Below are 13,767 nucleotides of genomic sequence, written 5' to 3'. Positions count from 1 at the left end.
TCCGCTCCTTCCCCTCCTTTCCCTCCTTTCCCTTTCCTTCCCTGCCTGCTCCTCTCCTTCCCTTCCCTCTCCGCTCCGCTCCTTCCTTCCCTCCGCGCTCGGCTCCGCTCTCCCCTCCCGGTTCCGTCCGTCCCGCCCCGCTCTCTGTCCCTCCCCCGCCGCAGCCCCGGCCCCGGGTCCCCCCCGGCCGGGTTTGAGCCAAGGCGAGCTCCGGGAGCAGCTCTGCAGCAAATCCAGCCAAATTCCAGCCTGGATGGGGCTGGGAGCAACCTGGGCTGGTGCGTGGCATGCCTTGCCCATGGCGGGGGTGGGATGAGGGGAGCGCTGAGGTCCCTCCCAACCCAAACCAGTCTGGGATTCCAAGGAATCGAGCACAAATTTATCGGTATCATTGCATCCGTAGGGGCAGAGCAGGAGCGAGGAAGCAGCTGGTGGTGGTTTGAAGACTCTCCCTAGGGAATGTTGCCTGGAGCAGAGGACAATCCACACCCAGGGCAAGCAGCAGGGACAAACCCCGGGACACCGAGGTGGCACAGCTGGGCCAGGCTGGGATGGGATTTTGGGAAGGAATTCTTCCCTCTGAGGGAGCTGAGGCCCTGGCAAACAAGAGCTGCTCACCTCAAAGATTTCATGGCAAAGCCTCACATCTCACACCTATGGGAGCTGCCGCCTGGTCACACCACCCCAAACACCCAGCAGATAAAGGATAGTTCTCTTTATATGGTTTGTCACAGTAGGAACTTTGGTTTGATCCTAAACATGAGATCTTTGGGTGTTTGATGTTGTCATAGGTTAGCAAGCATAGTCCCGGAAGGGACGTCCTTGCTAAGGGGTGCTTACAGTTTCCTCTGGGAACTGATAGAACCTATCAGCTGGCCAGTTTGAATATGGACAATTCTCTAAGCCACTTAAAGTTGTGATCACCTCTGTGATCCACATTTAAGAATAGGCAAACTCCCCCTCCAAGCTCTCTCTCGTTTCCGGCGCTGGGACAGGTGGCTGCGGGCCCCGTGTGGGGGCCAGCGGGCCCGGCCAGGCCCTGCCTGGGCCAGGCCGGGCCGGGCCACGGCCATCCTGAAGCCATGGACCTGTTCCAGCCATGGAACCCCCCCCACTGCCTTGCCGTGGGCAGCCGGAGCGGCTCGGCTCTCCCCCCCCTCTCCACTGCGATAAGAAAAATTCAACATTCCAGCTGCAAAGCTGCAAGGCCGAGGTGAGATTAACCCTTTTATTGCTGTGAAGAGCTGAAAACCTGAGGGAAGAGAGAGAGGAGATGCTTAAAGCTGAAATTCTGTTGTGAAGCTATGATATATCAGAGTACCCGTTGTAATTTCATGAAGATATGGGGGGTGGAGTGTTCAACTCGTGAGCAAAAGCACCTGCGCTGAGATAGGCAGATGCTGACGCAGCTGTAATTTCATGAGAAGTTTGGACAGGGAGAGATGAACCAGATGAGGACTTTTGCTCCAAAGGGGAAAGGAGAAAACCTCAGTCCGTAGAGATGAACCAGATGAGGACTTTTGCTCCAAATGGGAAAGGAGAAAACCTCAGTTCCTAGAGATGCTCCCAGAGATAGTCCTAAAGATGAAGATGATGAAGACCCTTTGCTCCCAGGGAAGGAGAAGGGCCTCTGTTTTTGTTTCTGAACGGCTCAACCTTAAAATTGTACCCCAAAAAACTTCAAGAGTGGACCCTCGAAAGCAGTTGCGGGAAAAGCTGCAAGTCAGGGGAAAGGACTCACACGCAGGCAGAGAGACTCCTCTTCCTAAATGGACTGAACGATATTTGGAAGTGGGCGGCTGTCTCGTTGTGATAATGTTTTCATAGCATGAGCAAGAAGAGACTTCTCTCTCTAAATGGACTGAACAAGGTTATTATGGAAGTGGTAAACAGACTGAACATCTTAAGGGTTGTCTTTTCACATTGTCAGTGGGAGAAGGGAGGAAGGTGGGGGGAGGAGGAGAGTTCTGAAGGTGGTATAATTTTTTTCTTCTTTTAGGTCTGTTAATAAACTTCTTTATATTCTTTCAAGTTTGGTGCCTGTTTTGCATTTCTCCTAATTCTTATCTCACAGCAGATAAACAGTAATGAGTATTTTGGACCAAACCACTACAGATGTCCTCATCAAAGGCCAAGTTTCTGGAGTAACAACATGAAGAACTTGGCTCACGTGGTAAAAGAGGAATGTTCTGGTCTTCAGGGCTGAGGAGCAGCATTTAAAAGGCTTAAAGAACCCACCCCAACTCCCCAAAACCTCAGAGTCCAGCAGAGAAAAATAAAATCTATTCATTATAAAACATTTTAAATGAAGAGCTAAACTGGTTATTTGTGGATGACACACAGCCCCTTGATTTTTTCCAGGGATTTATGACTGCAGCCTCTGAAAAGTGAACAGAAGGCTGCTGTGTTGGGATTCTTGCTCAAGTACCATCCCATGGCCCAATATCCCACAGACCCAGAGGCCAGACCACAGCAGGTCTTGATAAACCAGTCTTTATGAAGGAAAAGAACAATATTGAATGAAAGTTTTGTGCCACGTAATCATACAGAGGAGAAAAGACTGTCTGTCCAGCTCAGTAAAATCAAGAGTTAATAATTAATTGAGAGATTTCTATAACATACAGGAGTTTCTTTTAAACCAGAAAACTAACTATCAACCAAATTTCAACATGCCAATACCTTCTACAAAGTTTGGGCTGCAGTGAGGAGAACCAAGGGGAATTTTTCCCCCTCTCTGCTGCCTTGGACACAGAGTCAGGTGTGAGGAATCTGGTCCAGAGTCCGCTGTGCAAAGGTGTTAAACTCTGTGAAACTTCACAGAGAAGTCACTTCTAGGTTTGAACCCTGTGGTTTAGGCTCAGGCAAGTCCTTGGAATATTTAGGAGTTGTTTCTTATCTGTAAGCACTGAACAACACAAATGATGGCAGGATACAGAATTCCGAAATGGCTGAAAGAAACTCTGCTCTTCCAGACTACAAGGCCAGGGAAATTCAAGTTTGCTCTTGGTCATTCCCAGCCTTCAGCAGCACATCCAAGCTTTTCAACTCCCTGGCAACAGGAAAGATCAGCAATCCTGATTCGGGCAGCAATTCAGAGTCATGGATGCAATTCCAGAGCCTGGGAACAAGCAGCTGTGGGAAGCAGCAGCTCCCAGGGTTCCTCCTCTCTTCCCTGGCTGGCTGACATCCTCCTGGAAGCTTGGATGCAGGTAGGGAAGGCTGATAGCAGGAGGATGAAATTAAGGAACTCCGCAGAGCTCCTGCTGCGATCATAATCACAGGCTCATGTCATTCTTATCTCCCTCCTCTGAGTCTGCCAAGTTGACTCCAAGAAGTCATCCCTGGCACTGAGATATTCCAGAGGCCCTGAGCACTCCTAATCCACACCAAAGTGGATCCTGAGAGCTGCAGCACTCCCTGATCTGCCTCTGCCCTGCTGCAGTTACCAAACACCACTCACAGGCACCAATTTTTCATTATGGAGAAGCTCTAACCATCCTAAAGGACTCCACAGCCATAAATCTGGCTGGGATCCTGCCAGCCTTGGGAAAAGGTCACTTCCCAGTGGCCAACACTGTGCAGTCACCGCCTTTGCCCTGATATTCCTGACCCCTTCCCTAGCACTGGGCAGTGGAGGGATGGTCCAGCTTTGTGTTTGGAAAACAGAACTGTCTCAGAACCAAACCTGGGGATGTGGATCCTGTGGGGATTTGTATTCTCTACTAGAAAAGAAACCGAAGCAGTGTTTGTGTGAAAGAGGCTGGGGGAAAAGTCCAACTTCCTAAAATAGGAAAACTGTTGCACTCATTTCATTTTTTTTTTCCTGAGGAGATTGAGAGGGGAAAAAAATAAGCTGGCAGATGTCTGTGGTTGTGCTGAATGCACTCAGATCCTCGGGTGATAAATGTGGCGGGAGAGCTGGTACAGAACAGGATAAATGGATTTGGTGAGGTCCTGTCAAAGGATACATTTCCCATTAAAATAGGAAGGCAGCACAAGGAAATGTGTTTGGAATGAGAATGGCTGGTATCAAGCACAAGGGGGTCCTGGTTCCTGTGCCCTCCACCACCCCCAAGGCAGCCTCAGAACCTCCACTGAGATAATTTTGGGGTATTTTACACAGTTTTCTGGGTTTGCTCTGGATTTGGTGCCCTCCCTGCTCCAAAATCCCTCTTTTCAGGGAGGATCAGGACATTTCTTGGCACTGCCAACACCAAGCAAAGCCAGCCAGTGACTCCCCGCAGGATTTCTTCCCCTCTGTGCCCTCAGCTCATCAAACCCAGATGTCTTTGTCATCTTCTCTCCTCTTCCATAAAGATCTTGGTGCCAGGAAAAGGGATCCAAATGAAAACTGATGGGAGGCTGTGGATTGTTGGGAGATTGATAGGACAGTATGGAAACAGGGAAAGGAAACAAATACCCTGGATACTGTAAGAGATCCGTGAATTAATTCATTGGGCAGAATTAATGAATGTTTGTGCTCCCTCCTCTGTCCTTCCAGCTGAAGGAGCTGAAGAAGCTCATGGATATCAAATAAATGGGAATTAAATGGGATATAACAGATGCTGGGATCTGTTGGAATTTACCTCCCCATTTCATACCAGGAGTGGAAGAATTGTTGGGTTGGATATCAAGAGGGGAGAGAAGCGCTGAGCAAGGAGGGAAGAGGCGCAGGGCAGACACTCCATCCCTCCTTTGCTTCCTGAGCATTATCAGGGATTTACTGGGAGACATGCATGGAGCAGCAGCTGTGCAGTGATGGATGTGCTTCCTATCCCTTCCAAAATCCCTTTGGGAGGCGTTCACGAGGCTTTTCACTCTCGGGAGTGGCTGAGGAGGCTGCAGTGGAGTCCCAAATCCTCCATGTAAATGGACAAACACAGCAATCCAGGCAGCTCCCCTCCAACAGGGTGGCTTCCCTAAAAAAGACCACCTGGCTTTCCTAGGAAAAGGGCAGGAGCTTATGGAACCACTGCAGCTTTTTATTACTTTGAAAATGCTGGGCAGTTTTTGAAGGCAGCCATTTCCCTGAAGCACTGCCAGGGCTGGAATGGAACCACTGGAATTCCTCATCCATAAACCAGCAGGCAGGTGCAGGAGATGGGAAGTGGGAAGGATTTGTCATAGTCCTAAAACAACAAGGGTAATTCCATGGATGATTTCTCCTTCTGACCCAAGCCTGGAAACCCAAATATTTTGGTTAAAGACCACAGCAAGGAACATTACAGCACTTCCTGGGGTGTGAGGCTGAGATCTCAGATTCCCATTTTTCTCTGTAGCCTGGCCTTTAAGAGGGAGGCTGGGCTTGAATCCTTAGCCATGGGCATCATCCCTGACAGAGCTGGGAAGTGCTGGATGCTCAGGAAAAAAACATGGATCAGAGCAGAAAAAATAGCAGCAGGAAGGTGGATAAGGATTATGTTGTGCCTGCTTTGGAAAAGCTGGATGTTCCCACCACCTCAGCTTTCAGGGCAGCCCCGAAGGTGCCACCAGGATCAGCGGTTGGTTTAGCAGGAAAAGGCGGATTTTTCAGGCAAGGAACTGAGAAAGGAGGAAGCTTCTGTCACTTTTCTCCTGTGCTGCAGCTTCCCCAGAGCCTGGATCAGCACAAGCTCCTCACTCCTCTTCCTCCCCCTCAGCCACCAGGCTGGCAGACACGGAGCTGACTCATCCCACCGAGTTCTCTGGGAGCATCCCAATCGCTGAGAGGGTCCAGGTGGAGCTGTGGGTCAGGGCTGAGAGAGGTGCTGGGGAAAATTCTCCTCTCTGGCTGCCAGCCCTGAACCCACGGCTTGTCCTCAGCCCAGTTTACCCAGCTGGAGGAGGATTTGTGTACGGAAGTCAATAAATTCTGGGAAAAAATAGCCACAGACAAGATTTTTCATCCTGCAAAATAGCCAAGGCTGGAAGGTTCTTGGGTTTGATGAAGGAAGCTGCTAAAATTTTATCTAATAAACACAAGTAACACACAGACAAGAAGTCCTGGCATTGAAGCTTGAATTCCTCATGGAATAGAATCCTGGAATGGTTTGGGTTGGGAGGGACCTCAGGGATTATCCAGTCCCCCCTCCATGGCAGGGACACCTTCCACTAGTCCAGGTTGCTCCAACCTGGCCTTGGATGCTTCCAGGGAAGGGAAACTGTGCCAGGGCCTCCGCACCCTCCCTGGGAGAGTCTAGGAAGTGCAGAGGGAAGGGATTTTCCTCACTGTAAAGAGCTCAGTTAATTAACATCAGTTCCCTAAAACCACACCAAAGCAGTAGCCATAAAGACTTTAGTCCCTAATCCTGGGACTGTTTTTTTTGGAGAGGGAAAAAGGATGTCAAATTTGCAGGAAAGGTTCCACTGTCTTTTTGCCTACAAAAAACCCAGAGCAGATTTTTGAAACAAGAAACCCTTCTGTGTTTTAGGCTGACAGCCCTGGCTTGTGTTTCTGGGTGCTGTCACCACTGAAAGGGTCTGGGCAGGTGACACAAAGCAGGACTTGCAGGGAAATAATCTTCAGATCTCCTGAATTTCCATCTCTGCAGTTTCAACCTCCCTGTTTCAGCCAGAGAAGCCACAGAGCTCTGAGGGGGTTCCGAGCAATCTCTCCCAGCTCCAGACAGGGAATTGGATTGGAGTCCTCACAGGAATGAGGGCAGGGTTCCTGCTTCAACATCTATTTTCACATCAACTGATGGGAAAAAGAGAAAAAGGCTCCCACACTTATAAAACCACAGAATCCTGGAATCATTAATCTTGGACAAGTGCTCTGAGACCATCAAGTCCAATTGTTTCCCTGCAAGGCCAAGGCCACCACTGCCCCATGTCCCCAAGTGCCACATCCACAGGGCTTTGAAATCCCTCCAGGGATGGGGACTCAGCACTGCCCTGGGCAGCTGTGCCAGGGGTGGAAAACTGCTTCCATAAAGAAATTTTCCATAATATCCACCCTGAGCCTGCCCTGGCCCAGCCTGAGGCCGTTCCCTCTCCTCCTGTCCCTGTTCCCTGCCAGCAGAGCCCGACCCCCCCGGCTGCCCCCTCCTGTCAGGGACTTGTGCAGAGCCACAAGGTCCCCCCTGAGCCTCCTTTGCTCCAGCCTGAGCCCCTTTCCCAGCTCCCTCAGGAATTCTCCAGCCCCTTCCCAGCTCCCTCAGCCTCTCCTGGGGGCTCCAGCCCCTTCCCAGCTCCCTCAGCCTCTCCTGGGGCTCCAGCCCCTTCTCAGCTCCAGGACAAGCAGCAACTAAAACGATGTTTTTCCTTTCAGAGCATATTCGAAACGCTGCCGACTGAACACAAAAAGAAAGCCAACATCCTTCACTTCAGCTGGAGCTGTTGGAAGAAATCTCTCTGGAACCATCTCCTGCTCCTGCCAGAAGTTGTTTCCAGGGTGTGTGGGATGGTTCAGGGGGCAGAAATGGGGATCAGGGCTGAGTCCATCACTGTCCCTGCTGGTCCCTGTGCTGAGGAGGGAGTTGGTCCCCTCCCAGCTGGAGTTTTCCTGACCATCCAGCTGGAGCTTTCCTGACCATCCAGCTGGAGTTTTCCCGACCACCCAGCTGGAGCAGAGGGATTCCAAGCTGTTCCTGCCAACAGCAGCCGGTCTCCGACAAGCTTCTGACATTAGGCAGGCACAAGATTAAATAATTCTTTCCCTGCCAGATCTTTAATCATCGTTGGAAGCTCTAAATGAGGCTCTGAGTGCTCCTTTGCAGCCTGCTCTGGGTCTCCTGCCCACCTGGGGTGGTGTGTCCCAGATGGATTTGGGAGACCTAACAGAGAGCTGTTCCTTGGCTTTCCCATCCCCTCCATTCAGAGAATTCTAAAATCCCATTCACAGAATTCACGGAATTCTAAAATCCCACAATGGTTTGGGTTTGGATGGAGCTTAAAGCCCATCTCGTCCCAGCCAGGGCATGGGACACCTTCCACCAGCCCAGGCTGCTCCTTCTCCTTTGCCAGGTGCTGGATCCATAGGGAAATGAGCTTCATTGCTGGAAAAGCTCTGGGAAAGTAGCACCGGGCAGGTTTGTGCTTGTCACCTGTCCCTAACTCTCCTCGTGGATTTGAAGGCACAAACGCTGCTTTTCAAGTGATTTTCAGGCATAGGAAATGAGCTTCATTTGCATCCCGAAAGGACCCATCCAGGACGATGGCAAAAGGGGGGAAAGAGGCGTTGTGTGTAAAAAAGGGTAAAAAAGGCCAGACAAGACCCTTTAATGAGCTCTGAACTGCAGAGGTGGCACCGCCGTGACCTTTATCTCTCACAGGCCCCCAGACCTCGCTGGCCACGGCTTTTCATCACCATTCACAGCCCCCCCCGGGCTGTCCCTTCCTCCATCCCTCTGCATCCCTTGTTTTCCCATTCATTCCGTCCCAGCAGGACGCTGCATTATTCCAGGAGCCATCAAGGCTGTTTTGCAGCTTCCTAGGGAGAGGCTCTCAGCGCCCGGCCCTGCTCTGCTGCTGACAGCTCCGGCACAAGCAGCTCCTGACGGGGAGTCGGTAATTAGCGGCTCCCACAGACAATTCCCTATTTTTTGTTTGGGATCGTTAGCGAGCATAATGGCACCTGCCAAACCCGCGGTTCTCCAGCCACAAGGATGCTGTGGCTTTCCAGTTTGGCTCTTCCTGAAAGGGATTTGGGGGTTTTGGGGTCTTTTTGGTGTTCCTGGAGCTGTGTGCCAGCGCTGCAGTGTTCTTGTCAACAGCAGGATCTGGGCACTGGGTCAGGCGCTGAAATCCCGGTGTTTTATTCAGAAAAACCTGGATGCACACCCCAGATAGATTTAATTCAAACCTTGACACAAGTTGCTTTCCCAGCAGAAGGAAGATTGGAGGAATGGGATCCTTCCTCTTGCAGAAATTCCCACCAGAAACCTGCATTTTAATTCCCTTTTCTCCAACAGGGAACAGGACATCTGCAATATCCTTGGCAAAAGCAGGGCCTGGGTAAGGATTTGAAGGATGTATTGATCCCTTCTGTGCTTTAAAATCAGGGAATCATGGAATGGCCTGGGTGGGAAGGGACCTTAAAGATCACCTAGTTCCAAATCCCTGGCACAAGAAATGCTCTGAGCACAGCCCGGGATGCTGGAGGACTTTCTTGTCCCAGAAGCACACAGAAAACATGGATTTCAGTCCTTTCCCCTGGAGCTATAAAAGAAATGCCTAAAGGGGCAGTTTTACCTTTTTTTGTGCTTATTTAAAGGCAAACCCTTCCTCCAGCAGCCCCCACCAAAGCAGGTGTGGATTTCCCGGAAAAACCCAACTTTCTGTGTGTCCACCTCCATTGATCCCTCTTCCCCTCCAGCTTCCAGCTGCAAAGCCCACTGGCATCCCAGGACTTTTCCTCATGTGTCCCAAGATCAGTGATCCATTGTTCCCAAACTCCCAGGCAGGGAGGTGCCACCCAGGCTCTGTGGAATCCCTAGAAGTGTTGTCCCATCCCTGGAAGTGTCCCAGGCCAGGATGGACAGAGCTCGGAGCAGCCTGGGATAGTGGAAGGCGTCCCTGCCCATGGCAGGGGGTGGAATGGGATGGGATTTAAGGTCCCGCCCAACCCAAAACATTCTGGGATTCTAAACATGAAAATCACTTTTTTTGCTGCTTCAAACATCAATCCCAGATTTTTTTAAAAAGGGGGAATTTAACTGGAGCTGCAAGTGACATGGAAAAGGAAAAATGACCCATTTGATTCATTTTCTTACATAAATGAGCTGCACTCCTGAATGCTCTTCAAAAGGAATCTGCAGGACCTTAATTTGTACTTCAGAAGCTGCACATGGTTCCTAAAATTGTTCGGTTCAAACTGAAAAGGCCTCTCCTGCTGAGTGTGAGGCCACGGCCAAAAAATCCCATTTCTCTGCAAAATGCCCAGATTCCCTGGGAATTGGCTCAGGATTGTTTGTGGCACAGGAACATTTCTGGAGAAGCAGCAACATTTTCCCTGTGAAGGAAACAGAAACTGTGCTGGGTCACTCCTGTGGCTGCTCTTGGGATGCTCCCAAATGCAATTCCACAGGTTCCTCTTCCCTCCCCGTGCCCAGGGGCAGGTGAGACCCTCTGGATGTGCCAGGCACTGAGCCCAGGAGTGGCGCTGGCTGGAGGAGACCCCTCAGGGCAGAGCTGAAGGTGAAGATCATCCTTTAACCCCGTTTTTCCCCCAGCACCTCTTCTCCCAGCGCAGATCCCGGCATGACCCTGTTCCCTACTTTCTCCCTGGTTCTTGGCAGGGCTTTCCCAGCTCTCCTGCCAAGATGCAGCTGGAGCCCAGGAGAGGCAGCGAGCACAGACTCCCTACTCCAGACATTTTCAAGGACAGCTCCTGGAACAAAGGCCCTTCCAGCCCTCCCCGGGGTGACACCTGTGTCCCTTGCAGGGACAGTTGTTCTGGAATGAGTGGGAGCTTCTTCTGGCTCCGACAAAAATGTTCTTACCTTCCAAAATCCCCAGGCACTGCCCATTCCCACCTCCAGCTCAGCCAGGAATAAGCCAGGGACATTTTCCTCCTGTGGCTGGAAACAGCAATCCTCCATGGCTTGGGAAGGGCTCAGCTGTGGGAAACAACCTGACCTGAAGCTGAGGGAAAAAATAATGATGGAAAATAACTGGCCCCAGCTCCCAATTTTCCCTCCCCGAGGCAGCTGCTGCCTGAGGGAGCGGCCGGAGCCGTAACCGGAGCCAGAGGCAGCACATGGAGGGTTCAGGATATGCAGATTTTGGCTTTCTGTGGGAGCACAGCGAGGTGACGAGCAGGATTGAATGTCCCATCCATCAGGATGGAAATGCCAGCCTGGGAGGCAGTTTTAGGAATTATTTATGGAGCTGTGGCCTGCCCTGTGCTGTGGGTCAGCACCTGGATTTGCAGCACGCTCAGGAACGCTGGGATTGCAGATAGGGTGTGGAACGGATTCAATCCCTTGGTTCTACACTGATCACACTAAAATCTTCTCCTTTTGCTGAAGCAGCTCAGATTTGCTGCATTTCCTGCAGGATTTTTGCAGAGGAGATCCATTTGTTTTCCTGAGGAGCACCACCTGCTCTGGCCATTAGGAAAATCATGGGCTGGCAGCGGGAGGACGGGCTGGGCTCCCGAAGGAGGTGAAACCTGGGGATCTGCCAGTGTCCACTGAGGAAAGACCTCCTGCACATCTCCTAACTCCTGCATTCTCCCATTTCCCAGGAAAGCCTCCCCTGGTCCCTCAGCCCATCATTCCCATGGCTAATGCTCCCCCTGTCCTTCTGGAACTACTGGGAAAGGACTGTGCAGGCCAAAATCAACCCCAGCTTTTTATTTCTTGGGAAAGATGATCTTCAAACACAACCAAATCATTTTTCTGGACCCTTCCATTAAAGGATCACTCCATTCTCCAGAGAACTGGGCTCTCCTGTCCCTTCCCAACAGCAGGAAGCGAATCCTAAATCCAGCATCCCCCACAGCTTTCCCCTGGAATGCTACAGGAACCTGCAGGTTTCTCTCCAATCACAGTGCCAAGTTTTGGTTCCTAACATAAAACAGGTTTTCATTCCTCACCCCACACAACATTTTGGAAACCAGAACAACAAATCTGTGTCACATCCAGCCCCACAAGAGCTAGGTCAGCAGCTTAACAAAAACCAGCAGTGGGGTTGTGTGTGTTAAGCTGGGCTTAAATTCACTCTTGCTTTGGTTTTTGCTATAGTCGGTTTTGCCCTTTTGGTTTTGTCTCTCTGAAGTCTGACAGAAATTTATTCTTTGGAATACACAATAAATTCATCCTTCTTGTCTCCTCAAAATAGATCTCTGAAAAGGCAGGTGTAGAAAAATACTTATGAACTACGAAATTAAAAAAAAAAAAAAAAAGCTTTGGCTTGCAAATAGGAGTGGGTTTGTTTTCCTGCTTATCCCAGAAAATCCAGACCTGGTTTTCCTCCCACCTGAGGCTTCCTGGCAGGGTCGTAGAGGCAAAGTGACTTCTCCAAGGCAGGTTGGATCCCCCAAAATCCAAAATGCAGGCTCCTTGGATCAAATTCCTGTCTCTTCTCCCATGGAATCTTAGGAAAGAGCTTGGGAAGAGAGGTCAGTCTAAAAGCGCCCCATTTGGAATCTTGTGTTCAACAATAAAATGTGGATGTTTCATTTTAAATACATCATTTTATCCAATTAACAGAGACACAGGAATTCAGATTCTCTTCCTGCAGTGCTGAGCCTTTCACTACTTGATCCATTCCTTCCAACCACATCCAGGCTGACTCAGCGACACAGATCATTCCCAGGGAAATGGCACATTCCAGCTTTTCCCCCACATAAATATTTCAGGCCCCGGATCAGCTCACTCCCTGCTCTCTCACCCTTGGGGGCTCCAGGCGAAGCCTGAAACAGAACAAGCTGGAGAAATCAGGAGAGGAAAAATGGGGAATGCATCAACACCTGGAAACACTTCAGGAATACTGAATTTGGGGATGATTATGTCACTTTTTCTCCGTGGCCTCCTGCCCTTTGGATGCAGCCATCCGGAACTGTGGAACGTAGGGAACAGTGGCTTTAGGCTTGAGGCTGCTGTGGATAAACTCCTTGACATTTGCTGGGATGTGCTGGAGAACCGCCCCCTCCGTGAGCAGATCCGTGCTTTGGAGCTGACACATCCCCCCGGAACTTTCTGTCAGGAAAATGTCCCTTTCTCCCTTTTGCAGGGATGCTATCCCGAGGTAATAGAGGCTCCGCTCAGCGCTGCCTGGGAAAGCGTCGTCCAAAGGCTCCGAGAATCCCTCTGAGGAAGTCAGGGAGAGAGCCCTGCTGGGCTGCCAGCCAGGGGAGCCAGGGAATGCCACCAGTGCCCCACTGCCCACCTCCCAAGCACCACTGGAGAAGGCCCCAAAAACTACGGAATCTTCTGCTAGGAAACACTCATCAAAACAACTCCTTGGGTTCATTTTCTGTCGGCAAAGCCCACTGGATTGGGAATCACTGATGACAGTGGCATATTTGAGGTCACACTGAGCCGTGGTTTCTCCGTCCTGGGAGCTCCTGGAGAAGCTACTGCCCTGGAAGTGGCTGCTGGAGCACGCGGAGTCACATTCCGACTCCTGGGGGGTTGGAAACATGGAATCAATTCCTAAAAAATCCCGTGGCTCTTCTTTTTCCAAGGCTTTGGTGACACTGATGTCTTCCAGCACGATTTCTGCCTCCAGGAGAAGAGGCTCAAATGACATTGGCTCGGGATGCTTGGCAAAGAGATGCTCCAGAGCTTCAGGCTGGAAGAAAAGAGAGATTTTAAAGCTCATTTATTATGGAACAGCTTTATTTCCCTATCCAGCCTCTGGTTTTATGGATCACAGAACCCAACACCAAAGGTCATTCCCAGGACCCTGGAATTTTGCCACATCAAGTTCACACAGCGTTTTTAAAGAATTTATAGTTGAAAATCCTCTACAACAAAATTTCCTTGACAGATTTAATCATTGATACATCAGCTGAAGTAGCTTTCCCTGCTAGGATTGGATTATCCAGGTCAAATCCAGCCTTTCCATAGGATTTTTGGAGCATTCCCACCTGAGTAGCAGCTGCTTGTTTGAACTGAGTGAGAGAAACACCTTTATTTGGGAGAAATGCAGGATTTACTGCTCCCTAATACATGCACGTATGAATTATCCACCAGGATGAACTGACAGCAGCACAAGAGCTCCAAGGATAATTCCCTTGTATTTCCTAATGGATTCCAGACAAAACAGAAGAAACCCAGGTTTTTTGTGCATTAACAAACCATGTTTTACAGCAGGGAAGCTGCCAAAATAATGAGGAAA

General features: G+C 50.2%; 1 protein-coding gene across 5 annotated transcripts in view; it reads right to left on the bottom strand.

Annotated features, from left to right (window-relative positions):
* Positions 1-8,719: 8,719 nt before the first annotated feature.
* Positions 8,720-13,767, bottom strand: part of LEPR (leptin receptor) — a 30,298-nt gene continuing 25,250 nt past the window's right edge. For 4 of the 5 annotated variants that reach the window (XM_042030912.1, XM_042030915.1, XM_042030913.1 and 1 more), the window contains one exon: positions 9,649-13,218. In XM_042030912.1, coding sequence (XP_041886846.1) covers positions 12,436-13,218 — 783 coding nt within the window. In that variant the 3' untranslated portion in view covers positions 9,649-12,435. Of the gene's footprint in view, positions 13,219-13,767 lie in introns of all 5 variants that reach the window. The other variant, XR_006016528.1, reaches the window with a different exon arrangement.

This window comes from Corvus kubaryi, unplaced genomic scaffold (genome assembly GCF_017639235.1).
Source record: "Corvus kubaryi isolate FWS band 111438036 unplaced genomic scaffold, C.kubaryi_AGA036_p1.0 37334, whole genome shotgun sequence".
NCBI classification, from domain to species: Eukaryota; Metazoa; Chordata; class Aves; order Passeriformes; family Corvidae; genus Corvus; species Corvus kubaryi.
This window is presented reverse-complemented; position numbering and strand designations above follow the sequence as displayed.